The sequence below is a fragment of the Macroventuria anomochaeta genome (assembly GCF_010093625.1).
Source record: "Macroventuria anomochaeta strain CBS 525.71 unplaced genomic scaffold BU25scaffold_56, whole genome shotgun sequence".
In the NCBI taxonomy this organism is placed as follows: Eukaryota; Fungi; Ascomycota; class Dothideomycetes; order Pleosporales; family Didymellaceae; genus Macroventuria; species Macroventuria anomochaeta.
In genome coordinates, this window is record NW_022985417.1 from 39,154 (window position 1) to 63,115 (window position 23,962).

The 23,962-nt window shown below is 51.8% G+C and overlaps 9 protein-coding genes across 9 annotated transcripts; 5 read left to right on the forward strand and 4 right to left on the reverse strand.

Annotated features, from left to right (window-relative positions):
* Positions 1 to 3,228: 3,228 nt before the first annotated feature.
* On the forward strand, positions 3,229 to 5,573 carry BU25DRAFT_238653 (uncharacterized protein). Its single transcript, XM_033701495.1, has one exon. The coding sequence runs from the start codon at positions 3,565 to 3,567 to the stop codon at positions 5,293 to 5,295; it is 1,731 nt and encodes a 576-aa protein (XP_033555560.1). The 5' UTR covers positions 3,229 to 3,564; the 3' UTR covers positions 5,296 to 5,573.
* A 1,288-nt stretch (positions 5,574 to 6,861) lies between these two features.
* On the reverse strand, positions 6,862 to 7,545 carry BU25DRAFT_238695 (glycoside hydrolase family 43 protein). Its single transcript, XM_033701496.1, has one exon. The coding sequence runs from the start codon at positions 7,430 to 7,432 to the stop codon at positions 6,986 to 6,988; it is 447 nt and encodes a 148-aa protein (XP_033555561.1). The 5' UTR covers positions 7,433 to 7,545; the 3' UTR covers positions 6,862 to 6,985.
* A 799-nt stretch (positions 7,546 to 8,344) lies between these two features.
* On the reverse strand, positions 8,345 to 10,100 carry BU25DRAFT_416146 (aminopeptidase-like protein Y). Its single transcript, XM_033707708.1, has 2 exons — positions 9,753 to 10,100; positions 8,345 to 9,703 (listed from the first exon to the last, which is right to left on the reverse strand). The coding sequence occupies exons 1-2, from the start codon at positions 10,003 to 10,005 to the stop codon at positions 8,436 to 8,438; spliced, it is 1,521 nt and encodes a 506-aa protein (XP_033555562.1). The 5' UTR covers positions 10,006 to 10,100; the 3' UTR covers positions 8,345 to 8,435.
* Positions 10,101 to 10,625: 525 nt separating this feature from the next.
* Positions 10,626 to 12,893, forward strand: BU25DRAFT_416147 (vacuolar calcium ion transporter /H(+) exchanger). Its single transcript, XM_033707709.1, has 4 exons — positions 10,626 to 11,420; positions 11,473 to 11,842; positions 11,892 to 12,302; positions 12,353 to 12,893. Exons 1-4 carry the CDS (start codon positions 11,106 to 11,108, stop codon positions 12,697 to 12,699), a joined length of 1,443 nt encoding a protein of 480 aa, XP_033555563.1. The 5' UTR covers positions 10,626 to 11,105; the 3' UTR covers positions 12,700 to 12,893.
* A 257-nt stretch (positions 12,894 to 13,150) lies between these two features.
* Positions 13,151 to 14,099, forward strand: BU25DRAFT_416148 (ribosomal protein S17e). The gene is made up of 3 exons (XM_033707710.1): positions 13,151 to 13,304; positions 13,358 to 13,594; positions 13,648 to 14,099. Exons 1-3 carry the CDS (start codon positions 13,194 to 13,196, stop codon positions 13,738 to 13,740), a joined length of 441 nt encoding a protein of 146 aa, XP_033555564.1. The 5' UTR covers positions 13,151 to 13,193; the 3' UTR covers positions 13,741 to 14,099.
* A 462-nt stretch (positions 14,100 to 14,561) lies between these two features.
* On the reverse strand, positions 14,562 to 15,095 carry BU25DRAFT_463728 (uncharacterized protein; the record flags this gene model as incomplete). The annotated part of the gene is made up of 1 exon (XM_033710625.1): positions 14,562 to 15,095. The coding sequence occupies one exon, from the start codon at positions 15,093 to 15,095 to the stop codon at positions 14,562 to 14,564; it is 534 nt and encodes a 177-aa protein (XP_033555565.1).
* Positions 15,096 to 15,655: 560 nt separating this feature from the next.
* Positions 15,656 to 16,115, forward strand: BU25DRAFT_495798 (uncharacterized protein; the record flags this gene model as incomplete). Its single annotated transcript, XM_033711882.1, has 2 exons — positions 15,656 to 15,733; positions 15,789 to 16,115. The coding sequence occupies 2 exons, from the start codon at positions 15,656 to 15,658 to the stop codon at positions 16,113 to 16,115; spliced, it is 405 nt and encodes a 134-aa protein (XP_033555566.1).
* Positions 16,116 to 16,512: 397 nt separating this feature from the next.
* Positions 16,513 to 18,319, reverse strand: BU25DRAFT_443810 (uncharacterized protein; the record flags this gene model as incomplete). Its single annotated transcript, XM_033709383.1, has 5 exons — positions 18,235 to 18,319; positions 17,743 to 18,079; positions 17,283 to 17,505; positions 16,884 to 17,250; positions 16,513 to 16,722 (listed from the first exon to the last, which is right to left on the reverse strand). The coding sequence occupies exons 1-5, from the start codon at positions 18,256 to 18,258 to the stop codon at positions 16,513 to 16,515; spliced, it is 1,161 nt and encodes a 386-aa protein (XP_033555567.1). The 5' UTR covers positions 18,259 to 18,319.
* Positions 18,320 to 19,315: 996 nt separating this feature from the next.
* On the forward strand, positions 19,316 to 21,086 carry BU25DRAFT_495799 (uncharacterized protein). The gene is made up of 2 exons (XM_033711883.1): positions 19,316 to 19,560; positions 19,614 to 21,086. The coding sequence occupies exons 1-2, from the start codon at positions 19,479 to 19,481 to the stop codon at positions 20,819 to 20,821; spliced, it is 1,290 nt and encodes a 429-aa protein (XP_033555568.1). The 5' UTR covers positions 19,316 to 19,478; the 3' UTR covers positions 20,822 to 21,086.
* The last annotated feature ends 2,876 nt before the right edge of the window (positions 21,087 to 23,962 follow it).

Genomic DNA, 23,962 nt, shown 5'->3' on the forward strand with positions numbered 1-23,962 from the left:
GCTTAGGGCACACGGCGACCAGGCCTATTGCGCTTACCACATCAAGGCTGTAGGGCGGAAAGGCGGGAAAGCTGACGGGGAGTGGTTTTCAACACTCGATACGGTATTGCAGCCCAAAGCTCGTGCCCGCAAGAGCCGTAGGCCAACGGGCCGATAGCAGCTCTCTAAACGCCGAGGGTTTTTGTGGTCGCCCCATGTGCGGCCTTGGAGGTGTTGCGGCATTCTCGTGTTCATGACCTCTGGTCACTCGCCGAGCCTACCATGACATGTTCACTATGGACCACGCCGCAAAGTGCACTCTAAAGTGCAACAGTATAACTGTACAGACGCTTATGCACGCTTGGCAGCTTTGCACTCGATACCTTATGAGGCTGGGTAATCATGGTGTTCAGCTGGACAAGGGTCAGTCAGAAAGCCCATATGGAGTGTGATTGGGCTTTCGAAGTACATGTGGAGGTAGGAATGCACGTAGTAGACCCGCAAGTGTGGCGATAATGTATGCAATAAGGCTGCAAGGTTGTAAGGTTGGAGTGATACTGTACGGTTGGTTTTCAGTCTTATCTCAACACTCTGCAGTAGTATCAACTGCGCCGTAGAACTAACGGCGACATGCGACGATGCAGGAACGTAGATTGCAGCCTTTGTCAGCACATTGGCTTGTCTTTAGCTGGGCATGGATCAGTAGAAATCGAAACCCTAGCAGTAATCGGACCAAAGAGGAGCTATGGGGGTAGAGCTCGCATGCAGAGAATGCGATAGCGAGGGTGATTGGGAATCTCGTTAGGCTGTAAGGCTGGTATGCACATTGGCGTGCAACACGTCCGTTGTGCGGTCGGTTCTCGCTCCTACTGCAACGTTCGGTGACAAGTAACTGTGCCGCGAGAAGCACGCTCGGTATGTAACCATGCAAGTGTGCACGTATGCAGGTACGCGCGTTGGAGCCTTACAACATATCTCTCAGATCCATGTTCTCAGCTGGACAAGGGGCGAAAAAATTCTTGGGTTGGGATTTGATTGGTTCGGTGGTAGGCTGTAGGGCTACTTGGAGTCTGTGAAGCTTGACGGACGTATGGTTACCTTACTCATACCTCACAGTGACACTGAAAAGTTATGGTATGTGATGCCCAAGGTGTGGGATACCGACTGTGGTTGATGATCAGGGCGCCCGTACTCCGACCGAAGCGAGAGAAGATATCGAAGTGGGTACTGAGTCTTGCTCGGTACGCTTTGTAAAGCTAGGTACGGGCTGTAGACGCAAGATGTCGCATTTCTGAGTGTGCAAGGCCACCTCTATGCATCGACTTTCAGCTGGGTCTAAGAGCGTGAAGTTTGGACAAGCACACAAGGCTGAGTGGACTGCCAGCGGGAGCTCGTATGAGTTGCTCCATCTGTTCTCCACTGCGGATACCGCAAGCGTCCATAGACGGAGCTTGTTCGATGGTGGGGATTGGCGATACTCATGTCCGTACGAATGTCGTCTGACCCTCTCCTGCCACACCATATGTGGTTAACCGTTCAATAGCCCGTTATCTTGTGAAGATGGTGTTGACAGATGAGTGCTGTGTTGTGGCTGCTTACTGCTGTGGCGCAGCTTCCCTTCCCGTTACGGCGAGCTTGTCATGTCAATGCATGTTATTAGCACTTGAGCGGTGATGTGAACTTGATATGAGAGACTTGATAGTGTTGAAGTTCCGCTCTTTGTTGTCGGGGTGTTATGGCCCCCAAATACTGCGCACACGGATGCGTAAACCCTGACTGCCGAGCAAGGCTGTGAGATTGAGGAAAACTGGGATAACTGGGTTTTTCGATGGGAGAGTGACAGTTCCGGCCGCCACTATCGCCTGACGCCGCTAGTGTAACCAGTGTATCCTTTTCGTATGAGGCTGATGGTACTGGGAATTAGTAAGGGTCAGAGTGGTCGTGTACTCAGTATACTAATTGTAAGCAGCCTCAGGTCAAAACACGAGCAGCGGCAAAGGGAAGCTCGGATGTGCGCATGAAGATGTCGCCGACAAGTTTGTCCGTTGGATGAGAGAGTGTCTCGAGAGAAAATGTAAATCGTCGAGCCGAGTCACTCCTTCCCCAGATGGGCTGGCTCAAGGCAACGAGGCAATGGCTGCTCACGCGCGCCCACTTTGTTGCCTGTCACATCCGGATCGAGGGGAGCTAACGCACCAGGTTGCTGCGATATTGAGGATGAGGGCGCTGGCGAAGAAAAGTTTGCAGTTCTGAAATTCTTCAGATTGTCGATACGGTGTCCAAGTGAGGTCTGCGAAGACGATGCGTGGAATCTCCGGGTGGATGGGCGCTAGCGCTTGCATGCCCCACCAGCAAATGAAAAGACCAAGCGTTGCATTCATCCATCATCCGCTCTGTTCATCGTATTTCGTGCCTGAGTAAAGCAATATGGGTTGGGCATTGGGAGCTGATGGGCAAATTGCCAGCCCTCTGTCCCTGACAGCAGCGTCTCATGCGTTTGCAGGGCGGTTGACGATGCATAGCCTCCACGCATCTGCCAGCTACTGTGCAGCTGATCACTGGACTTGGGCATCGGTTCGCATCGTTAACATCACAGGCAAATAGGCGTTCGGATGGGCTCGAGCGCGTCGCATCGGACAAGGGAGCGGTTCGCACTGACTTGGACACCAAATGTCACCGACAGATTTGGCAAGGTGTGCTTCAGCGCCGGCTGTTCGATTGCTGCCCATCGAATCTGAGAACATGACGACCAACCGCAACGAAAGGGCGCACGGGACAGCTGGAAGATTCTTCCAATGTCGAGTATCCAAGAGAAACACTATCCGTTTCTTTCATGACCAGGCAAGTTTGCGGCCCCTGGTAAGGCGCCCGTTTTGTGGCTGTTTTCCACCGTACGGGCTGTGCAGCAACCATTCACCGCTGGACCCCAAAACGCTCGGCCCTCTCCTTCCTGAACCTGAGGCCTGCCACTCCAATCTTTCTTTATGCAAATATGTTCGCTCAGGTCTCCCGCGATTTTCTTCCCATCGCTCCACTTAGTGTGCAATTCAGGCTACAGTCAGGCCCTCTGTCACGCCCACACCTTATTCGGCCCAGAAGGGCTGCTCATTGGCTCTGACTCCTGCATAACGCGCTGCAGCCTTCTACTATACTACCACCGTTCTGTACTGACATCTCGCCTCTCTTACTCTTTCTGCTTTTGGTACGTCTTGCCCCTCTATACATACATTCAAACTGGTTTACTTACGAAGTGTCTCAGTTGCGTCGTCATTGAGTTTCTTAAATACAACAAAAGCCAAGCTTCACTGCCTAGTACTCTCAATACCACACAACGCTTCCAAGACCGAAGAGACCACATAGTACCGTCGATACTTCCTTCTTGTACCGATCACCATCTCAGACTCGTGGCTCTCTTTGCTATTGGACAGACGCTCACCTTCTGTCCTACGTACTGAGCGCAACAACACAACACCCTCGACAAAAGCTTGGGATCCTCTTGCCGCTGGTAGACAGGCTGCCGACAAAGACGAAGCAGGCGCTTGCAGGCGTCCCTGATATCCTTCACAGCAATCACATACCACCACGATGTGTCGAATCGAGGAGAGAGTATACATTAGCCCTGACGGTAACCAGTCTGTTTTCGACGAGACGTTCCTTTGCGAGAGGGGCCGTCGCCACAAGAGAACGTGCTCAGATACGAAGGTGCACACAACCAAGTACAGGACAGGATCTTCTTCTCACGATCCCACTTCATCTCCGATGAGCAGTCCAATCACTCCTGGCAGATCTGGCTTCAACATTCGAGAACGTCGGCCATCAACATCAAGCCGGCCATCAACTAGGGACGGAACAGTCAAAGTCAAGCCCGAGGTCGTCATTGAGATCGGATCGAAGAATGGTAAAGGTAAAGGATACCCAACGATTACCATTTCAACCAAGAAGAACCATCGAACATCACTGGGTTCAAGCTCAATTGTTGATTCTCCCGGTTCAGACGCTTCGCAAACCATTCGTACAGGTTATCCTGATGCCACTCTTCCTCTCAATTCAACCTATGGCGCGCTTCATTCCCGACCAGGACAATACCGAAACCCATCGTCAGACGAGTCGTTCACAGGACCTGGTCGTGTTGCCCCTATGTACCACACTTCCGACGAATATGATACGCCTAGCCTCGCGACAGGAACAACAGCCACGTCAAGTGGAACTCGCCCTGTAATCCACCATGCTCCACGTCATGTACCATCCCCCATCGACACTAAGCGCGCCCAATCTGGCAGCCCTTCTAGTACTTATCGTACCACTGTTGTGACACCTCGAGGTGTGTATGACCAAACTCATGACCGCACCGACAGGAGCCAGCGTTCAGCTGCTTCTTACGCGTCCGAGATCACTCGATGCGATGAACAAGACAGACGACAGGAGGCTCACGATCGTGAGGTCGCTACGAGTGTGACGAGGGAAGAAAATAAACGGGTTCGTTTCGAGCCCTCTCGTGCACAAGGTCGCGCTGAGCAGCGAGCCGACAGGACGTTCGCCGAACGCGATGAGGGACGCGAGCAGCTTCGACAGCAGGAGAGAAGAATTCGAGAGGCTCAGGCGGAAAAGGAAGCTGCCGCCAAAGAGGCCGCGGCAAGAGAGGCTGCAGCGAAAAGACCGAAGCCCACAACGGGTACTTCCAAGCCAGCGGCACCATCACGCAGGACCTCCATTCGCATGACTTCAGCAGAAGCCGCCAAACAGCAGCAACTGATTGATGCTGATAAGAGTCAGATGCGCAAAGAGCGTATTAACGCAGAGTCTATGGAGCGGGAAGAGCAGATGCAACAGCAACAATATCCACCTACCCTCCAGCAACAGCAGCAAGATCCCAGATATTATGATCCTCGTGGAAACGGCGCAATCTCCAGTGGTGCAGGTTCGATGTCTCGTCGTAACAGCCTTTCTGGTTCTGCACAACGACCGGACATGGGGAGCCTGGGAAGAACACCCAGCACACGCGGCACTGGTGTACCTCAACCTCGTCAAGAGCGCCGTCAACCACCTGTGTCATACTACAATCGTACTGATCTACCTCCTGCTCGCGAACGACGATTTTCTTCGTCCTACGGCAATGGGCCAACGAACCCGTTCGTGCCACACGCATCCACCGCCGACCCATGGGATGTTCGCAACGTGCGCGATGCGTTGCCTAGTGCGCGAGGCCCTCAAGTTGGGCACAACTTTCCACAGCCACAACAGGCTTCCCACCGCATGAACCAGGCATTATACAATGGCCCGCACGAGCCGGATTCTGAGGATGAGCTGTACAGCTGAAGATGACGGATAAGAGAGATGCTAGCAGTAAAAAAGGATGAGCCATAATTGCTATCCTTTGTTCAGTTCAGGGACGTTCTATCTACGGCGTTGTGTTCTTCATTTCACATTTCCCTGTCGATACCCGTCTTGTACCTTATACGCCGTGTACATCTCTCTAGCTTCTCGTTTACTCTTGGGAGTTCTGTTCTATGGTGTTGCATATAGATATACCCTTACTTCACTGTTGCTGTACGTATACAAGACCACTATCATACATCCAGACTTCTCTCGTATCATGTGTCTGTTCTTTGACCTCCCTCTATCAACACTTCTCAGAGAAAAAACTGACACCTTCATCCTAACCTTGCTCTGCATGTTCATGAAGAGACCAGTCGCTCGAGCTGACTACCGCACCTTTCTCTCACCCACCTTTTTATCACCCCCCCCCCTACCTTCACTAAACCTCGTCCAAATATACGTCTGCGGCAACCCCCACCCAACCTTCTCCTCCGTATCCCTTTCCGTATACACCTCCATCTTCTACCCAACCTCTCTCAACAACTCCACCGCACCCATCGGGCGCTCCGTACGCATCCGATAGCTGTCGATGCAAACCCCATCTCAATCGCATAGTCCCCATTAAACTCCCACGCCAACTTGTTAACTCCTACGTCTTTGAACGAGAAATAGCTGTCCTGTTGTTGTCGATAACAAGAGCTTTTACAGTTGTGTGTGGGTTTCCTCCCGCCACCGCGGCGTCCTACCACGCGGACACACTGAGGGGCACAGTGCACAGATAATGTCCTCGGCGAACTCGGCTAGCTGTTCTACATGAAAATTACCACAGTGGTAGAGGTGTGGGTACGGGTTGGGGTATAGGGGTAATGTACACCGATGGCGACGGTGTGGAACTGCGATTGCGCGACTGGAACGAGCGACTTTAGCACGCTCGTTTTGCCGCAATTTGTGTGGGGAATTGAATGACCAGAGCGACAGGGAAATGTGCAGGGTTTGTAATTGGTCGTGTACGCTTGCGTTGGTGCATGCCTAGGCAGTGCCTTGTGGTTGACGATTTCAGGTGGACCCGCAGGAGGATTGCAAGCGCAGGTCTTGATTGACTAGAGAGCGCAGGGTTGCAAAGACCGTTGATGCGCGGACGAGGCGTTCGTGATTCATCTCGCGCTTGATGAGTTATCAGGAGTGATATAGGCCGCGGTAGTTGGGACGTGGGGCATAGAGCGGAGTGTCGATGAAGGAGTAGATCAAGAGTCGAACTTCGGCTGGTAGACTGAGGAAAGAAAAGGTCTCCGACGGGTCAGTCTCGGTGTCTAAAATTTATACACTTACTGAGGATGTCACCGCTGTTGAGGCTTTTTTATGCCGAAGCGAAGAGGCATGGTGGTACACATGCTTCTCAATTTCAGGAGGTGTAGATATCGAGTCTAGCAGCCTGCACTCGTGGATCAATCGATGGTCAAGTTAAAACGTTATCTCGAATTCTGAAAGGGTGATCTGGCGCTTTCATAGTATTGATTGCACGATTGATATGCATAACGGACTGGAACCATGGTTTGAGTGTCACGTCCTATAACCGCTCTCTCCTATTTTAACGTCGACTCCAGTCACCGCTTTGCTCAGCCTTGCACAAGCAAGGAGCGGGAACCATCTTAGCTCACCTTTGCAGTCCGCATTTCAGTAATTTGACAGCCTAGCGTACGTATCGCCGCCGATCTAAATAACAGCTCCATGGCGTCAAACCCGGCGTGCAAGGCTCATACGGCACCGTAAAATCCTCCGTATAACACTCATAAACCGCACCCCCATAGTCGTCCTCCCAAAGATAAAATCGCTGGGGTCTCAAAATATCTTGATAGCTCGCCGGATCCTCGTGCAACTTATCAACCGGCACGCCGACCCGCTTCCACGTACCAAACAGGCCATCGTCAGATCTGTCTAGGACAACTCTCTTCATTGTGTCGATGTTGCTGAGATACCGCACGTAGGGTCTGTTGCCGAGGTGTTGGATCTCTTGGTCGGTGACGGTGGCAGAAGCGTCGGTGTTCCATCGCGCTGGCGCCGTGAAGGTCTTGAAGTCACCGGTATGCAAGTAGCATATGAACGGGTCCTGCGCAATTCCGGGTGTGAGATATCTCATCTGCCGCGTAGACACGCGAGCCCCAGAAGCCGGCGTATGAGTTCCGGTCTACGCCCCAGATGGCTGGTGGTGCCCAGACCTGTGCTTGTCAGTATCGTGGTAATCGAAGGCAGTGTGGGAACTCACATAGCCAGCGGTCGCAGACATCAGTTCCACGAGACGATCTGTGGACCACTATATGCCGTTGCTCGACTTCTAGACGAACATACTCCTTGACCCATTCGTTTGCGCAGCTGCCCAGTCGTCTTCCCGATACCCAAATCAGTGGCCAGAACTATCAACTGGCGGTGATCTTTGTCAGTTTCCTGGTGCAACCAACTTCCACTTGAGAGCACCACTGACCTTGGATGAGTCTTGGGCCTTCACGATAAAAGGGTCTTGTACTCCGCCAGTTCCTGACGCTGGGACCAGGACCGCTCGACCGTCATTTAGCGGCGAGAAGGTGAATGGTGCTGAGGCAGGGGCTCAGTTAAAGAAAACACGGGGGAAGTCGCCTTTGAAGTCGGTGGTCAGGTAGCCACCAGCCTGCTGTTCTTACGCACGCAGTCCGCTGGCTAGATGCTACAGTAGGTACAGTGTAGCAGGTACACAAGAAATATAGGTGCGCATGTTAGATGGTCGGCATGGGTCAGTTGGTTTTGATACTTCATGTTCATGTTGTCTTTAATGCGATTCTGCGCTCTCCGAGTGTCCGACGAAGTATCGGCGAGACGTGCGACATTCTTCGAAATCTTGTCAACGACTAGAAGATCGTTACTGCAGTTGGTCTTGTTGCCTGTACTCCGCGTGTTAGATTGATCTGCCTCGTATAGCAATGTCGAGAAGACTACTTCGTACTTCATACATCTGTGCCTGCCCAGAGACTATGCTGATACGAGCACGTCAGACCGAAACATGTGAACGTACGGTCAGTGCAACACGTGAATCTATTGATGCTATGTATATGCTTACAATGCTCTAGAAGGTCCAAGCAAAGCCTAATTCACCACAGGCTGGTCTGCATTTAGATGAACAGCTTGCTACCGTGGTACTTGATAGCCTCTTTGTACGCCTGCGAAGCAACGGTAGTATCGCGCTTAGGGAAGTCTTTGAGCGAGACAGCATACGTCGCGACCGAGTGTGCGATGAGCTTGGTGTTGACAACAAAAGCTGTCATATTGACGTTGCCAACGTCGTCACACAGCTGATGGTAGCAGGGGTCGTACCAATCGCCTGCCTTGCCTCCGAAAACCTTCTCTTCCCTCTTGGTCTTGATACCTTCAGCACCGGTTGCGATACCTCCTCCAGGAATACCGTTGCGGATGAAGCCATCGTAATCGCTGCGTCCATCGAACGGAATGAAGGTGTAGTTCAGGCCTTGCTGCTCGTACCAGTCGATGTACAGATCGCGCAACTCCTCAGACCCGTTGGGGTTCAAGGCGTTGGTAGCATTGTAGACCTGGTAGGCGAAGTTGGGACTGGCCATCATGTCGTAGTCCATGAACAGGCGAATCTTCTGGTTCTCCTCCTCAGACAGCGACTGAACGTAGTAGTCTGAGCCAAGCAGACCCTCCTCTTCGCCAGCCCACCATGCAAAGCGAACACAGTTGCTGACGTTGAACTTTGTGAGTTGTGTAGCAACCTCGAGCAGCGAGATTGTGCCTGAACCGTCGTCATTAATTCCTGGCCCTTCAGCAACACTGTCGCTGTGTGCACCAAGCATGATGCAGTTCTCCGGATCGCCTTCGGTGGTCTGCGCAACGATATTGACGGTCAAGATTTGCTGGACCTCGGCATCAATATAGGCAATGGCATCGACGCGCTCCTTCTTCTCAAGCTTTTTCAATACCGGCGCTGCCTCCTCGCCAGACAAACCGAATGTGGCTATGTGATCCGGAGATGGTGTTCCAAGCGTACCGGATACAGCGTCCTTCTCGTAGTTATAAACGATGGTCGCAACAGCCCCCTTTTGGCCGGCGTGCTCTGACTTGGTTCCGAAAGGACATACTCCACGCTTGACGAAGGCAATGTTTCCAGCAACGATATCCGGGAAGTCGGACAGCTGACAACCTTCGTTGGCGATGAGAACCAGGTCGCCGTGCACTGGCTGCTTGTTCTTTGTTGGCGGAGTCAGACCCATGGGAGCTGCTGATTTGGGAACACCATCGCCAAGCACAAGCCTTGACTCGAAGACGTTGCCAGAGACAGCAGGGAAGCTCTGGTTTGAGAGAGTGTAGTAGTCTCCAAGCTGAAGGATGGTCTCATAGATGTAGGATAGTGTTCCGACATGTCCTTTTGGAGATCAGTACGGTTGCACATGAGTGCATGTGCATCGACCTACCAGCACTTCCAATAACCCTAGTAGGATGGTTGTACTCCTCCTCGCCGAGCTTTGCAATCTCATACAGCTTCTTCGCGCGAGTCAACAGACGGTCTCCACTGATCAGGTCCTGTAACTCTGTCGAGTTGACAAGAGGCTTCGATCCTGAGAGATGGCCAAGCAGCGCCTGGTTGTTGGAGGATAGTAGAGGAATTTGCAGCGCTCCCGCGCCTATCACTGCCGCGCACAGTACCCACCGAGAAGAGTATACCATCTTGCTGCTATTAGAATGAAGTCAAGATGGAAGAAGGCCGGAAGGGAGGTTGTTCATGGGTGTGTCGCGGTTGCCATGACGCCAATCAGCCACGCCGAGCGCGCACGTGCCCACCAGCGATAACGCCAAATCACGCACGCGACGAGTTTCACAATGGGAGAATGGACAACACGACTGGAAAGACGACGCTGAATATCCAGTGTATTGTTCAGGCTTACTACTTGCGATAGAAGAAAAGAAAAGGTCTTTATGAAAATGCTAATGGAAGGCAGCGTTGATGCACGAAGATATGCAGGGTAAGCAGCATGAAAATCGACCCCGGAGTTCTGAGGAGCTTAGCTCATTCTGTACGCGTTTCTTTAGCACGTTGCAGGTTGGCCCAGTGCAGCCATATATTTTGCTCTGATCTGTCTGAACGATGGCCGTCTGATCCGACCCGCGAGGTGCCTGCAGCCTCCTGTCGAAAGTGGAGACCGGAGAGTTTGTGAGGTGGCTCGAAACCCTGAATTTTGCGGAGTTTTACACTTCGGGCCACTCTGACATCACAGCGCATGCGTTCCAGAACCAAGTTCAGCTCCCCAAGCCAAGGGGGCATCAAGCATCACAATAAGGCTTGGTGACGTGAACCCACCCAAAACAAGCACAGGGGCAGTTACCCTGACGCGGAGAAGCTGCGACATCGAATCGAGCGACGCGGAGTGTTGATTATGCTGCACGAGTGGTGGCATAATGCTGCAGAAAGAGAGGCGTTTGGCGAATAGACACTTGTGAGCCTGTGCTCCCCTGCCCCGATCAAGCACTTCGTCGCGCGCATCGACAAATGCCAGCGCTCCACGCTGCGGTTGGGCCTTTGACAATTCAATAACAAGGAATTAAACGTCCACCGCCATGATGACCCACTGCCACCCCTGTCGAGACATGTCTAGCTCACCCAGCCCGCCTTGTATATTGTCCTCTTACGGCCGCCTATTTTTTGTTTGACTGAACCTCCGCAATTGCGCTGGGTGCACCTGCTCCGCTCGCCTTAAAACCGACCTGCTCATATAGCTCCAGCTACGCCTGACCGTTGCCCTGCATCTTACACAAACACAGACACCACAATGGCACGCCAACATTCACGGTCGTCGCGGGAGCACACCTCGAGAGAGTACACATCGCGCGAATACACAAACGAAAAACCACGAAGACGGTCACGACAACACTCCACAAACGGTCGAAGGGACAGTCGTGCGCAGACACTGCCGCAGTACAACCACAATGGGCATGAGGTCACAAAGGGCATCCACCCTGATGGTGAGAGTGGCAGGAGGGGGTTTCATCCGTTCCAGTTCCTGAAGATCGCCTTCAAGAGCAGCAGTACACTTTCCCTCATGGTTAACTGCCTGTGGCCTATCGTCCCTGTTGCAATTGCACTGGTATGGACTTTGCTTTGTAACGACTACGAAACGACTACTAACAACGCTTCAGCATTTTGCCAAGCCAGAATGGAAGCTGGCTATCTTTATCACTAACTACATTGCCATGGTCCCGGCTGCTAACATGCTGGGCTTTGCCGGCCAGGAACTTGCGCGCAAGATGCCACAGAAGGCCATCGCCGTTGTTCTAGAGACCACGTTAGGCTCAGTCGTTGAGCTCATCCTCTTCATGGTGCTGCTCAAAACAGACAGACAAGGATCGAATGTTCCAGTCATTAGAGCTGCCATCCTAGGTTCTATTCTTGCTAACCTCTTGCTCTGCCTTGGATCATGCTTTGTCGCCGGTGGTATCAAGAACGACGTCCAGGAGTTCCACGAGGCTGTCTCTGAGTCTGGCAGTGGCTTAATGCTCGTCGCTGCGAGTACGTTCCTGTTCACGTCTCCCTTCTTGATTATGGCTGACAACTGTAGTGGCTCTCATTCTCCCCGCTGTCTTCGCCAAGTACTTGCTCAACAACGTTGACTACGAAATTCCCACTGCTACCTTCGTTGTCGACAACGCAACTAAGATTTCGCGTGGGGTTGCAATCATCTCTCTTGTTGGCTACCTCATCTACGTTGCCTACCAGACCATCTCTCATGACGGTCTCTTCCATGAGATTTACGAGGCTGATGAGCACAAGGATCTTGACCGCCACGAGGAGCTGGCAAAGCCAAAGCTTACCCTGACTGAGGCTTTCGTTGCTCTGATCATCTCTCTGGCCTGCGTCTCCTTGATCGCCATCTTCTTAGTCCAAGAGATCGAGTTCATGGTGGAGGAGCGTGGTGTCAGCGATGCTTTTGTTGGTCTCATCTTGATCCCTCTCGTCGAGAAGATCGCAGGTACGTTGGAAGGTATATCCAGCATGAGAACTTACTAACCCGCCGTTCAGAACATCTCCTTGCAATCGACGAGGCTTACGATAACCAAATCAACATGGCCATGGCTCACGTCATGGGCGCCTCCATTCAGACTGCTCTACTCAACGCCCCTCTGGTTGTCTTGGTTGGCTGGGGTCTGCACGTCGAGCATATGGACTACAATTTCGCCATATTCGACGCTGTGGCCCTTGTTCTCGCTGTGCTCGTGGTCGGCTCCTTCCTCCGCGATGGCAAGTCGAACTATCTGGAGGGTGTACTGTGCATCATGGTGTACATCATCATCGCCATCTGCGCCTTCTTTTTCCCGAACCCGGCGCATGGCAGCGCTGCTGGTGGAGGTGCCGAGGGTGGGCACTAAATGCAAGGTCCTCTCAAAAGAGTTGCTTCAGGACTCAACAAATCAAGGCTCAAATTGAACCGGTATGGAACAGGAGTCATAGTCGATTCTGTAAGATTGTTGGAGCGAGCATCTGTGATGCATGACGGCATCACTTGTCTGTTATTTAGCGAGCGAGGAATACCAGTGTAGATACGAATGAATGCATCGATTACTACGATGATCGTGGGCACTATCTTGTGCATTACCTAATCATTTGAAATATGGCAGACATGAACTTTATTCATCACTGATGCGGCAGTCTGCGATCCGGTGTTCCTCGACCATAACTGGTATTCTGATGGTGGCCCACGGCGCTATCGTGTGTTGAGTTTAGCACATTCCGGAAAATTGTTGATGCCGCCGCGCCCACACAACCGAATTCATCGAACTTCACGCAAGCCTCACGACGACCACTAACCCCAACAGCCCTCCTCTTCCACCGACTCCCCGTAAATCCATACACAGTCGCCAAAATGGGTCGCGTCCGCACAAAGACCGTCAAGAAGTCCGCCAAGGTCATCATTGAGCGTTACTACCCCAAGCTCTCGCTCGACTTCGAGACCAACAAGAGGATCTGCGATGAGGTGAGATGCAAAACGGCTGCAGGAGTATGTGCAAAAGCTAATGCGCCAGGCAGATCGCTATCATTGCCTCCAAGCGTCTCCGCAACAAGATCGCGGGTTACACCACTCATTTGATGAAGCGTATCCAGCGTGGTCCCGTCCGCGGTATCTCCTTCAAGCTCCAGGAAGAGGAGCGTGAGCGCAAGGACCAATACGTTCCCGAGATCTCCGCTCTCGACTTCACCCAGAACTCTGAGTCTGGTGCTCTCGACGTCGACCAGGAGACCAAGGACCTCCTTAAGTCCCTCGGCGTATGTTCCACACATGAAGTTTTTTGCTTAGCGCGCCCACTAACAAGTCGCAGTTCGACTCCATCCCCACCAACGTTGTCGCCGTCTCTCAGCAGCAGGCCGTCGAGCGCCCCCGCCGCTTCGGCGACCGCAACGCCCGCAACTAGATGTTGTGTACGGCTCGGTTCTCCTTTCCTTCTCGATATCCTGAAAATACGGTGCTTGGGGTTGGGAGTTTGCCATGACTACGGCATGGTTTTACGGCTATATACGGCGGCACGACGACTAGGAGTCAATGAAAAGAGAGGTTCTTCTCCCCCACTAGGTGTCGCTGATTTTGAGTGCCGCAAGGCGCGAAGATGATGCTTGATTGCCAATTCCCCTTCACCGGGGCCCCCCTCGATGCTATGTGATGTTGGTGTGATGTACTAATGAGGGCTAGGACCGTACCGCATGGCTGGCTGTCATCAGGTAAGTGAGCCTCTTTCTCGTCGTTAGTCCTAGGTTTTATCCTGGTACATACTTGATACACATCAAATGATAGTATTCACTATTGATCTCCACTCTCGAATTCTCTGTACTGGTGATCTCCTAAGAACTATTCGTGTATTCGGAGTCGAAGATGTGGTTAATATTTTCTTGACTCTGCGGTCTTTCCATCGTACAATAGACGTGCGAAGTGAACTCCCGGAATTACTATTACTCGCCGTTGGGCTGAACTCCAGCAAGTTTATCTGGGATGGTGGCAGTACGAGCGGCAATCAGGGCAGTGACAACCGTCAGGTAACTGTCGACGTCGGTGACATTAATTTCTTGAGAAAAGACATGGAGGCTCTCAGTACAGCCCGGTCACCAGCATATCAAGAGTGAGTGCTCCCATCCGGCACATACGTACTGCTTCGCCCTGTGCTAACTACGCCAGTGTCGCTGTAGCACCTTATCCTGTCTGTATCCCTTTTCATGTACTATCGCTGACACCGACGACCCTTTACTTCTTCGCTCCTTGCGCTTGCTCCGCCTCCTCCCTATTCTTGATCAACTGCTTCCTTATTGCTTCTCCCGCTTCAGAGCCTGTCATCCCCCGCTGTCCGCCATCACCTCCCGCGGATGCACTGACTTCCTCCACACTTGACGCTCCTCGGTCAGCTTGATGGTCCGTGCTGGCGCTGTTTGCAGGTCCCCTGACTGCCTCCACGCCCTTCTCTCCCTTTACAGCAGAACGAACGGTGTCTGCACGTGGAAGTGTTGGCGAGTTCGTGGGCTGTGAGTACACGGACAACGCTGCATCCTGGACAGCCTCACATCGATTGGTTGGCACTGTTTGTGAAGACACTCGCGGGCCTGTGAAAGAGGCTGCGTCAGCATCAGTGGCCGATGGGGCGCCTTGTAGTGTGTCGCTGTAGCGCGTGGTTTGAAACTCCGGACGCTGTCCATGTGCTCCAGCATCGCGAGCGTCCTTGTTATGGGGGTCGCGGTTGCCTCCTGACCATGGTAAGGGGCAACAGGAGCCAAAGAAGGTCATGGTGGCGATGGCGATGAAGACAATGGTTCTGCCGGCGATGGTCCAGAGTACCTGTGGAGGCAGTCAGTACGTTATCGTCCAACGTGAGTTTGATGGAAATGTACTCATGGGCATGTCGATGGGGTTGAGGTGAATGAAGTTAAGTAGTACGTTCGGCAGGTCACGTGGTCGTTATCGAACAGTGTTGTTTGTGGATCAAGCGTTGAGGGATTCAGGTGCTCAGAAGCGCGCGTGGGTACTGCCCAAACTCATGACGTTCCACTGTTACCGTTGGTGAACGTGCGTTGTCGAACTTCGCCACTGACCTGCAACAGCGCGCACGATTCGCTTTGGACATTGGCAGAACACGGAGCAGGTAGTGATAGTACATCCTGTGTTGGAACGCCTCTATACGTTCCGAACATTTTCCCTTCATCCCAACCTGCTCCAGGCGAATAACGGACAATTTGCCAAGCAGGTGTAGTCACAGAAGGACGCAGCACGCTCGACTTGACAATCAACACCCCACTACTACCACAAACACCTCGCCACATCATCCATCAGATCCACCAACAGTAACCATGAATTTCAACAACATTGAAGTCTTCGCGACTGTCCCCTCCTGGCTCTCTGGCTTCCTCTTGGGTCTCTGGCGCTTCGTAAGTTCATCATCTATGCACTTGGCCGAAAACGTGTTTTTCTGACACTAAGTAGACTCCCTACATCACTGATCGCGTGGCGGGACTTATCGTCGCGTTCTTCGTCATGGTCGCCATGTTTATCATTCACAAGCACCTCCACAAGAACGCGATCGTCGGCTATCTCAACCGCCATGTCGGCGAAGTGCAAAAGATGATGCCTCTTGGTCTCCAAGAGTCCCACCGTAAGCGTATCGCCACTCTAGAGGCCAACCACAACCAGGCCATGCGCGAAGCCCAAGACGAGATCCGCCGCCTCCACGGCAAGTTTGACCACATCGACAGCGAGTACGACTGGACCACCACCATGTACCAGGGCCAAATGCGCTGCAATGAGGAGTAAGGCGATCGCATCGCTTACCTCGAAAAGAACCGGGAGGAATACGGTCAGCTGAACTCTAAAGGCGTGGCTGCGCCATTCTCTGCGCCTGCCTCCTGATCAACCTCGCCAGTCCGCCGCGCCGTGTGCGTGGGGCTGTGAGGGCTTCCTCGCCGCTTTCTCAGTCGCCAATGGTGCAGGTCCCAAAGGTTTAAGAGGAGTAGGGGGGAGTAGGGTGGCGTGTCAGTACGCTGTCATCACGTAAACTTGCACAGAGCGCCTCCCGGCTCAGGGTGGGGGTTCAAGATGGAATTGCAATCGACATCGAATGCCTCCAGGACTCGTTAAGATTCGTCAAATATGAAAGTAAATTCCGCAGTATGAGATAACTTCCGCAGCATAAATGAAACATATAACTCCCTCAATCTCCTCCTGTCGTTGAAACCACATACTCTGGAAATGGAAAATCTGCTGTGCCACCAAAAGCCGTCAAGAATCTCCCAACAACGCCACCAAGCCCCTTCACAATCGCACTTGAAGCAACGCCCGTGATTTTATTGAATATCCATACTCCCCACTCCGTCTGCGGGTTAGCTACCTGCGACGCGCCAGGTATCAGTCTCTGCGCTTTCTCAACATACGGCCTCAGTCTTCTCATACTGCTTCAGTGCATGCAGTGTATTATCCTGGTTGCTGCTCAGCTCCCCAGCAAGCACATATGTGCCAATGATCGCAGACCCAGCACCCTTTCAACCGGTAGTATCCATACACGCTCCACCAGAACGTGCTCACCACGCCAGAGATCGGAGGAGGGAAATACGCAGCATCACTCAACAGCACCGCTTTTCCATCGCTCCAGCTTTTCATCTTAACCTGCGCGATCTGCTGTACATAGTAATCCCCAGCCTTCTGCGTCTCCCTTACACACCTCTCATTCACGAACCCCGCGCCTTCTGATTTCTTCTCAAACCGGGCCTCCTGCGTTTTCCCATCATCCTTTCTCATCGCCTCGTCGATATCCTCAAAGCGGGACAAATTTGAGTCGGTGACGACCATATAAGTTCTCCTGTTCCCGTAGCTGTTTGGGCGAAGTAAGAGAAGCCGGCCGCGCGGTGCAGTATACCGAGTCGGTGCGTGGCATGGTGAATAGGACTGCGTACTGGCCTAGACGGTGGATGTACTCGTCGTCACTTGGGTCTACGGCCGAAGACTAGATGGCGCGTGCGGGATGTCATGCCGTCTGCTCCGACGACAAGGTCAAAGTGTGCTGGTGGTAGGCGATTGAAAAATGTGACTTTGATCTGGTCGTTCTCCTCTTTAATCGAAGATATCGCCTCGTCGAACATATAATTAACTCTTTCTAGGTTTTCCGTCGCGTCCATGAATATAGCGGTTGCAAAATGTACAGACCCCCCTGAACTTGGTTCACTACTGCGACAGACTTACGTTATGTAAAAATGAAAGCTTCTAAGTAGCTGTTTCTATCTTGGTTGACAGAATTGACTGTATGGTAGATGTCATGCAAGGCAACAGCGTGGTGAACGGCCACTCACAAGGTTGTCCGCCTTCGTGAACCACGGTACGTACCTACTGTACGCATCACTGCACCAAGGTCAGGGGAGTCTGCACATTTTTGCAAGCACCAATATACTTGCCAACCCCCCTCCCCCCCTCAGCACTTCAAATTCACTCGTCTCACTCTGTGCTTCAATGTTTCCACTCGATGGAAACGTAGCTCTCGTCCTGCAATCCGCATGCACAAACTGCACGCCTTCTTCGGTAGTGGTCTTGCCGCGTACGGCACCCAGTAAACCCATTTTCGACACAATTGGGACGAATGCTAAGCGTAGGTCTACTGCTTGGCCGTGGTGACGCGGGACGAGAGAGCGCTCGAGGATGGTGATGCTACATATTGGGATGAGTTTGTGGAGCCAGAAGGCGAGGCAGGGACCTGCTATGCTGGAGCCGGGTACTAGGATGTTGAGGGGCTGGTTTGAGGTGGTCGTTGTTGTGTTTTGGACGTCAGGACGATTTTCTAATGGATATTCCTGAGTGGTGAACACTAAGAGGACAGCGATTCACGTATAACTTGATAAAGGCGCCCGGATGGAAATCTGTTGAAGATCAAGTGTAGAAGGCGCACAGACTGAGTACAGAAACACTGCATGATGTCATCATCTGCGAAGATCTGTTGAGAGTGGTGGTTCCGCTGGTTGGCGATACCCCGGGCGAATGAGTAAATATACCGAATACATGACTCTGCTGGTACACTCTGTCTCACAGCCTCTTTTGGTCGTCCTGTCAGCGTCGTAAGAGCTGACCCTTGAATACATGCGGCAGATTCAAGTCGCCTTCGAAATGTAGGTCGGTAGTTCTAGTGTTCTGGCATAACTTCGAGATACCTATCTGCGTACTAGCTATCAATTTGCACGAGATCAGCGCCGCAAAGATGCTCTTGCCCATAATGCCACAGTGTGAAGAGGTACGTCTTTTGTCAGGCTGTCCTGCAGGTATGACGTGAACTGAAGAGACAGTTAACATTATCGTACAGTAGATAAAATTCGTACGAGATAGATTCGTACAAGGTTGCTGCTCAGCGCCAAAATGGAGCCAGGTTAAAGTGAGGAGATTCGCTCGAGATGGCTGCGCGGACAGACGCCGGACCGAGGTCAAAGGTCTAAATGATGATCCAATGGGAAGTAGCTATAGGAGGGTAAAAGAACGACCAGATCGAAAATGGCGGGAATGATGAAGGGCATCGTTCCATGAGCCTTGCACTCTTGTGAACTGAATACGAACAGTTGACCATGACGTTGTAAAGTCTCATAACCCACAAGGCTCAGGATCACATCGTTGCTGCCGCAAATGAAATTGGCTGTAGTGACAAGCTTTGTGGATCAGCACATTGAAAAGTGCAGCGAGCGGCGTATAGTCAGAGCGAGACGTGCTCTGGTGTTAGAGATCGGGCTTAGACTGAAGCGTCACGTCTGTTTGTGAGCTATAGGAACATGTCAGGTCTGAATGACATCTCAATGGAAACAGCCATGCAAGAACTATAGGCAGTAAATGTTACAAGATGGGCGGAGTATCGAGTGTTGAGCTATGACGTGTTGTTCGAGGGAGCGCGTTACACGTGACTAGCCAATGCATCGTTCGCCAAGCCCCTAATTACGCGACTGTGAATTGTGGGCAATGTTTTCACACCGCAACCCGAGCTAAAGCACCCCAACCACCCCGCGTCTATCAGCGCAAGAACTATCGCGCGTCAACTCCATCGGATTTCATTAACATTACAGTCATTACAGCCATTCGGACCAACTTGCAATACACCAATCCGATCCTTTTGCGGGTAGTGGCGTGCATTCCCGCGTCCGAGCTCAAGACATTATGTCACCTGCACCTATCAACCAGGATGCGGCTGCCTCAGCATCACCACCACAACAACAATCCACGCCACAGGCTATAGCTCGTAAGACTAAACAACACACACTATCATAATGTCACATGCTTACAGAATGTCAGCATCAGCTCAGCCTGTCTCAAGGCATTTTGACGACATTTTTCACGCCAGGTTCATGCAAGTCATTGCCGACTGGAAGAATGACCCTTCAAGAGGCAGCCTTACCCAGAAGGACCGCAAGACCTTCATTGAGAACGCCTACATTGAGACCGATGAACTTTACTTCAGCAGGCGTCAGCTGTCTGATCAGGAGGTCAAGCTCCGTGCTCTCACCAAAGTCTTCTACAAGATCCTTGCCGAGGAGCCGTGGTCTGAAGATTGGATCCGTGCCCCAGATGTTGAACGCAAGCTTTCAAGGTTCGAGATGCACAAGGATTCCATCGAGTTGGCCGCCAAGTTCAACGTTGTGACCCCTCGAGAGGCCGTCAGAGCTGCCCGTGAGGCCGCTACCAAGCAAGAGGAGGCTCTAAAAGCGGCTGGTGACAAACCGGTGAAAGAGCTACGCATTGATCGCGGTCCATGGGACGACATCGAGATCATCTACATCCCAGGTACCGTATCAGCAGCAGCCACGAGTCGACTTAATCGTGAGGAGACCTACCCCATTTCCGTCTCCTCCGTTGCTGCCACTCTGCAGTCCCACATTTGCAGGGATATGGTGCGCCCGTTCTCCATGGCCGAACGTTTCGTCAACTGCTCAGATACCAGAGAACTTGAGGAGATGCGCGAGTTCGCTTGTAATGTCTGCGACTACTGCCCTCACCTCCTCGACAACGACAACGTCAGCTTGCTTGTTGTACTCCTCATTTTGTCACGATCAGATGTTTGCAGGCGCTGGGAGAACAACGGTATCCGCATCGAAGGCTCCACTATCAGTCATCGCAAGTCCGAGTGCATGAAGAACAAGCTAGGCTGGAACACCACCGAGTTAAAGAAGCCATTCGACAACTTCGCAACGGAGTTCCAAACTCGCGTGAAGAACGCATGCTTCCCAGCTCCCCGAGCGCAGCGCGGAGGCGGCCCTAAGAACAAAGCCCCACGCAAGTCCTCGACCCCAGCGACTCCATCTACTCCTACTGGATACGGTCCTAACCCTGTATGGGCTTACATGCCTTCGCCTCAGGTCCGACATGATGGTGTGAACGCCGGTATCAACATCCCAGCTCCTGCTATGCAGACTATCTACAAGCAGCCAACCGCGCCGGCTCCACCCGCGAGTGCTAGCAACACCACTGGTGGCAACGCTGTTGAACCCATGGATATATCGTAGGCCTCGGCTTACTTACTCTGCGTGTGAACTTGTATACTACTTGCATCTTTCTGGCGTACGGCTCTTGGCTTAGGCCTGCATTTACATGGTGGCGATGGCGAACAAAAACAGCGACTGTCTTAATGGCGTTTTCTCACCTTACACTGTCTATTCTGGGATATTATTGACAACTAGCACTATGTGCACTCATCGCAAACACTTATTACCTCCTTGTATTTCGCGAGCGCCGTGACACATGTAGAAGAATAAGATACTTCACCATTGCTGAATATGCGTGGACGTCTTTGTCGAGATCAGAATGTTTAATACATCCCGCAATGTGCAGCTAGACTGCCTACAGCGCTTGGAGTGATTTATGTAGCGGCGTGGGCCGCTGTAGAATACTGATAGCTACGGTAAACGATAACGTAGGACTATCGGGTCGATGGAATACTGCGCTGAGTTGCTATCTAGTGAGGAGAAGACGACTATATACTGACTCTGGAACGTGCTGATCCAGAACAGTCTAAGTAAGGGTAATAGGGTCTCGTATGGACTGACTAGTACCGCAACAATTTACGTCGTCGACCCATCGTACTGTCTGGTGACTACAACAAGTCACTCATACTACCCCTGCACTCTGTCTCGTACTGCCAAACATACAAGATTCCGCCGCCCGCACCCTTTGCTAGCCTTGTGACCGCCGAAGCCCTTCAACAGCCTTCCATCCACCTTCTTATACCCGTGAATTCTGCCCTTCTCCATCCTCTCTTAAAAGGCGCTGAACTTATCTGATGTATTTCTGTTGCAGTAAATGCAATAAGTGAAGGTGTAACCGCGCAGGGTAGTAAGTCAGGGGTAACCGCGCGAAGCAGTAAAATCAGTATATTCTGTTGTGTTGTTGTTCTGTGATTGTCCCTCACCCGGCAGTCATCAGGGTCTGTTTACATGACGTATCTGTCGTGCAGCCAGAAAGTGCTGTTGGAACAGGCAAGAGCACTGCACCAGCACACGTGGCAGACATGACCGCTTCACTCCATAAACCGTCACAATTTCCGTACCTTACATTCTTACCATTTTAAACTCCTTTGTAAATCCACCCTTGCCTCCTTATGAAAATGTCCTCATGCAATTGATATGCGTCTGCACCCTCCGCCGTGGTCATCTTGATATCTGAGAGTACTACTTCGATCCCTCTTATGTTGCATGTCGTGCTCGCCAGGGTCTGCAGCTGATGAAGCGCCCCATGATGGCGGATACAATGACGACTCGCACCAGTATGGCTCCGCACACACAACTTGGGAGCCAGAAACAGCCTATCCAACGAGACGTACTACCGTTGGTAAATCTGCTACTATGCCAGGCACGTGATCGGTCAGTCCCTAGTGTTAAACTTGACTGTACAGTACTCAATAACAATAGCTGTAGCAGCCGTAGTACTGCAGTACCTACAGTAGCCTTCACATGACTTATATTTGTATGAGAAAGAGGCGTAGAAGGAGGCTGGGGCAAGATAGATCAGGAATATGTGCCGCGTCTGACCCACGTTCACCCTTCCTGCCTAATTAAAACTAGGCATGGCACAAACTTGGCGTTACTGACAGTACTACTGTTACGTCCAGTAAAGGGACCTGTTTTGAGCCGTAACAATGGGTACAGGCCTCAACCGTACAGTACTACGTCTCGTTGGATACGCTGCCCAGAAAGCAGTCCATGCGCATCACGAAAGGGGTAATGTCGGAGTCGGTGGTTACAATATACGTGCGCACGACACCATCATGATTTCATTGGAGGGAGATGATCAAATTGTTCAAATGCAGCACCAACAGTGATACCAGCTTTTCCAAGAACCTGACATGTCTCGTTGGAAAGGCGACAGTGCGCATGGAAACAATATAACGGTTCTGAATATAACAGGTATCTGGCAATGGAATTGAGGTTTACTGAAGTTGTATTGAACTCAAGCTGTGTGTTTATATACTGTGGATGAACGGAAAGAAGAATTGACTGTGAAGCTGTTATGTTACTGTTACTGTTTGAAGGAGTCTGGTCAAGTTGGTCCTTTTACTCAACCTCATACAGTACTGTAACATGACCTCTTGCTGTACTGTGTCACATCTCTTACTGTACTGCGACAAACAACGAGCTAGACGTGCATGGGGATGGCAAACTCTCTTGACGGCTTTGAGGGGATTTGAAAGGCTCCAGTACGTCGAACTTGCAGCATGTGATTGACGATAGCGGATGATGGGTGGAGTGATTCGCGAATCATTTCGGCATGGCTTTGGGTGCAGGAGTATAGGAGGCTGAAGTAGCTGGTATGAGGTACTGCGAGGAGGAAGCAATCTGGAGCGATGAAGCCGAGGATCGTGAGGCGGATTTCTGTTTGGCGGACGAAGGAAGTCAAATGTTTGCACAACCGGAGACAAGAGATGGCGTAGGCATTGCAGGAGCTCGAACATCTTGAGCAAGAGCACGAGCATTTTGAAAGCTGATATCGGCGGTCAAAGAGAAGAGCGTGTGACATTTTAGATAGAAAGAATTTATCGAGGATGGCGAATTTTTGCAGGCACGTGTAGCAAGGTAATAGTCCTAGCTTGGTGGTGCCGCTTGTAGTGAGCAAGTTGGGTCTGACTAAAGAAACGCTCACCTCACTGCGCACTGCTGTACCACCCCCACCAAAACCACCATACGATAGTCATTTCCAGCGTCTCCTCCTTTCCTTGCTTCGCTGGCGATGTTCGGTTTTATTAAACGTCTATTCAACAAAATCAACGATCCTCCTCCGCAAGAATGCCGCCTGCTCACTTGTTGCGGTGTGTGCCACTGTAGAGTACTGATAGCTACGGTAAACGATAACGTAGGACTATCGCATCAATTGAATACTGCGCTGAATTACTATCTAGCTGGGAGATGACGACTATATACCTGACCTCAGGCCAGTGACCTGTCACACACTAGACTAGGGTAGTCTGTCAGGGGTACAGTCAGACCTTGTACAGACCGACCGATACCGCAACATCACTCTAGCAGCAGGGCTCCGCGTCCGCGTTTACCGTTTCGTTCTCGACCCTCTTCATTCTCCTCCCTCCCACTTTGTCGGTCTATATCTCTTGCAAGCAAATCAAATACGAACTCGAGAAAGAGCTCCCGGACTTCAAG

What these genes read in the sequence shown, in the direction of transcription:
- BU25DRAFT_238653 (XM_033701495.1), top strand. Translation starts at nt 3,565, where the DNA reads ATGTGTCGAATCGAGGAGAGAGTATACATTAGCCCTGACGGTAACCAG.
- BU25DRAFT_238695 (XM_033701496.1), bottom strand. Translation starts at nt 7,432, where the DNA reads ATGAGATATCTCACACCCGGAATTGCGCAGGACCCGTTCATATGCTAC.
- BU25DRAFT_416146 (XM_033707708.1), bottom strand. Translation starts at nt 10,005, where the DNA reads ATGGTATACTCTTCTCGGTGGGTACTGTGCGCGGCAGTGATAGGCGCG. An exon ending in TAGGGTTATTGGAAGTGCTG is followed by an intron (nt 9,704 to 9,752) that starts GTAGGTCGATGC and finishes GATCTCCAAAAG; the next exon opens with GACATGTCGGAACACTATCC.
- BU25DRAFT_416147 (XM_033707709.1), top strand. Translation starts at nt 11,106, where the DNA reads ATGGCACGCCAACATTCACGGTCGTCGCGGGAGCACACCTCGAGAGAG. An exon ending in TCCCTGTTGCAATTGCACTG is followed by an intron (nt 11,421 to 11,472) that starts GTATGGACTTTG and finishes ACAACGCTTCAG; the next exon opens with CATTTTGCCAAGCCAGAATG. An exon ending in TCTCGTCGAGAAGATCGCAG is followed by an intron (nt 12,303 to 12,352) that starts GTACGTTGGAAG and finishes CCCGCCGTTCAG; the next exon opens with AACATCTCCTTGCAATCGAC.
- BU25DRAFT_416148 (XM_033707710.1), top strand. Translation starts at nt 13,194, where the DNA reads ATGGGTCGCGTCCGCACAAAGACCGTCAAGAAGTCCGCCAAGGTCATC. An exon ending in ACAAGAGGATCTGCGATGAG is followed by an intron (nt 13,305 to 13,357) that starts GTGAGATGCAAA and finishes TGCGCCAGGCAG; the next exon opens with ATCGCTATCATTGCCTCCAA. An exon ending in ACCTCCTTAAGTCCCTCGGC is followed by an intron (nt 13,595 to 13,647) that starts GTATGTTCCACA and finishes AACAAGTCGCAG; the next exon opens with TTCGACTCCATCCCCACCAA.
- BU25DRAFT_495799 (XM_033711883.1), top strand. Translation starts at nt 19,479, where the DNA reads ATGTCACCTGCACCTATCAACCAGGATGCGGCTGCCTCAGCATCACCA. An exon ending in CACGCCACAGGCTATAGCTC is followed by an intron (nt 19,561 to 19,613) that starts GTAAGACTAAAC and finishes ACAGAATGTCAG; the next exon opens with CATCAGCTCAGCCTGTCTCA.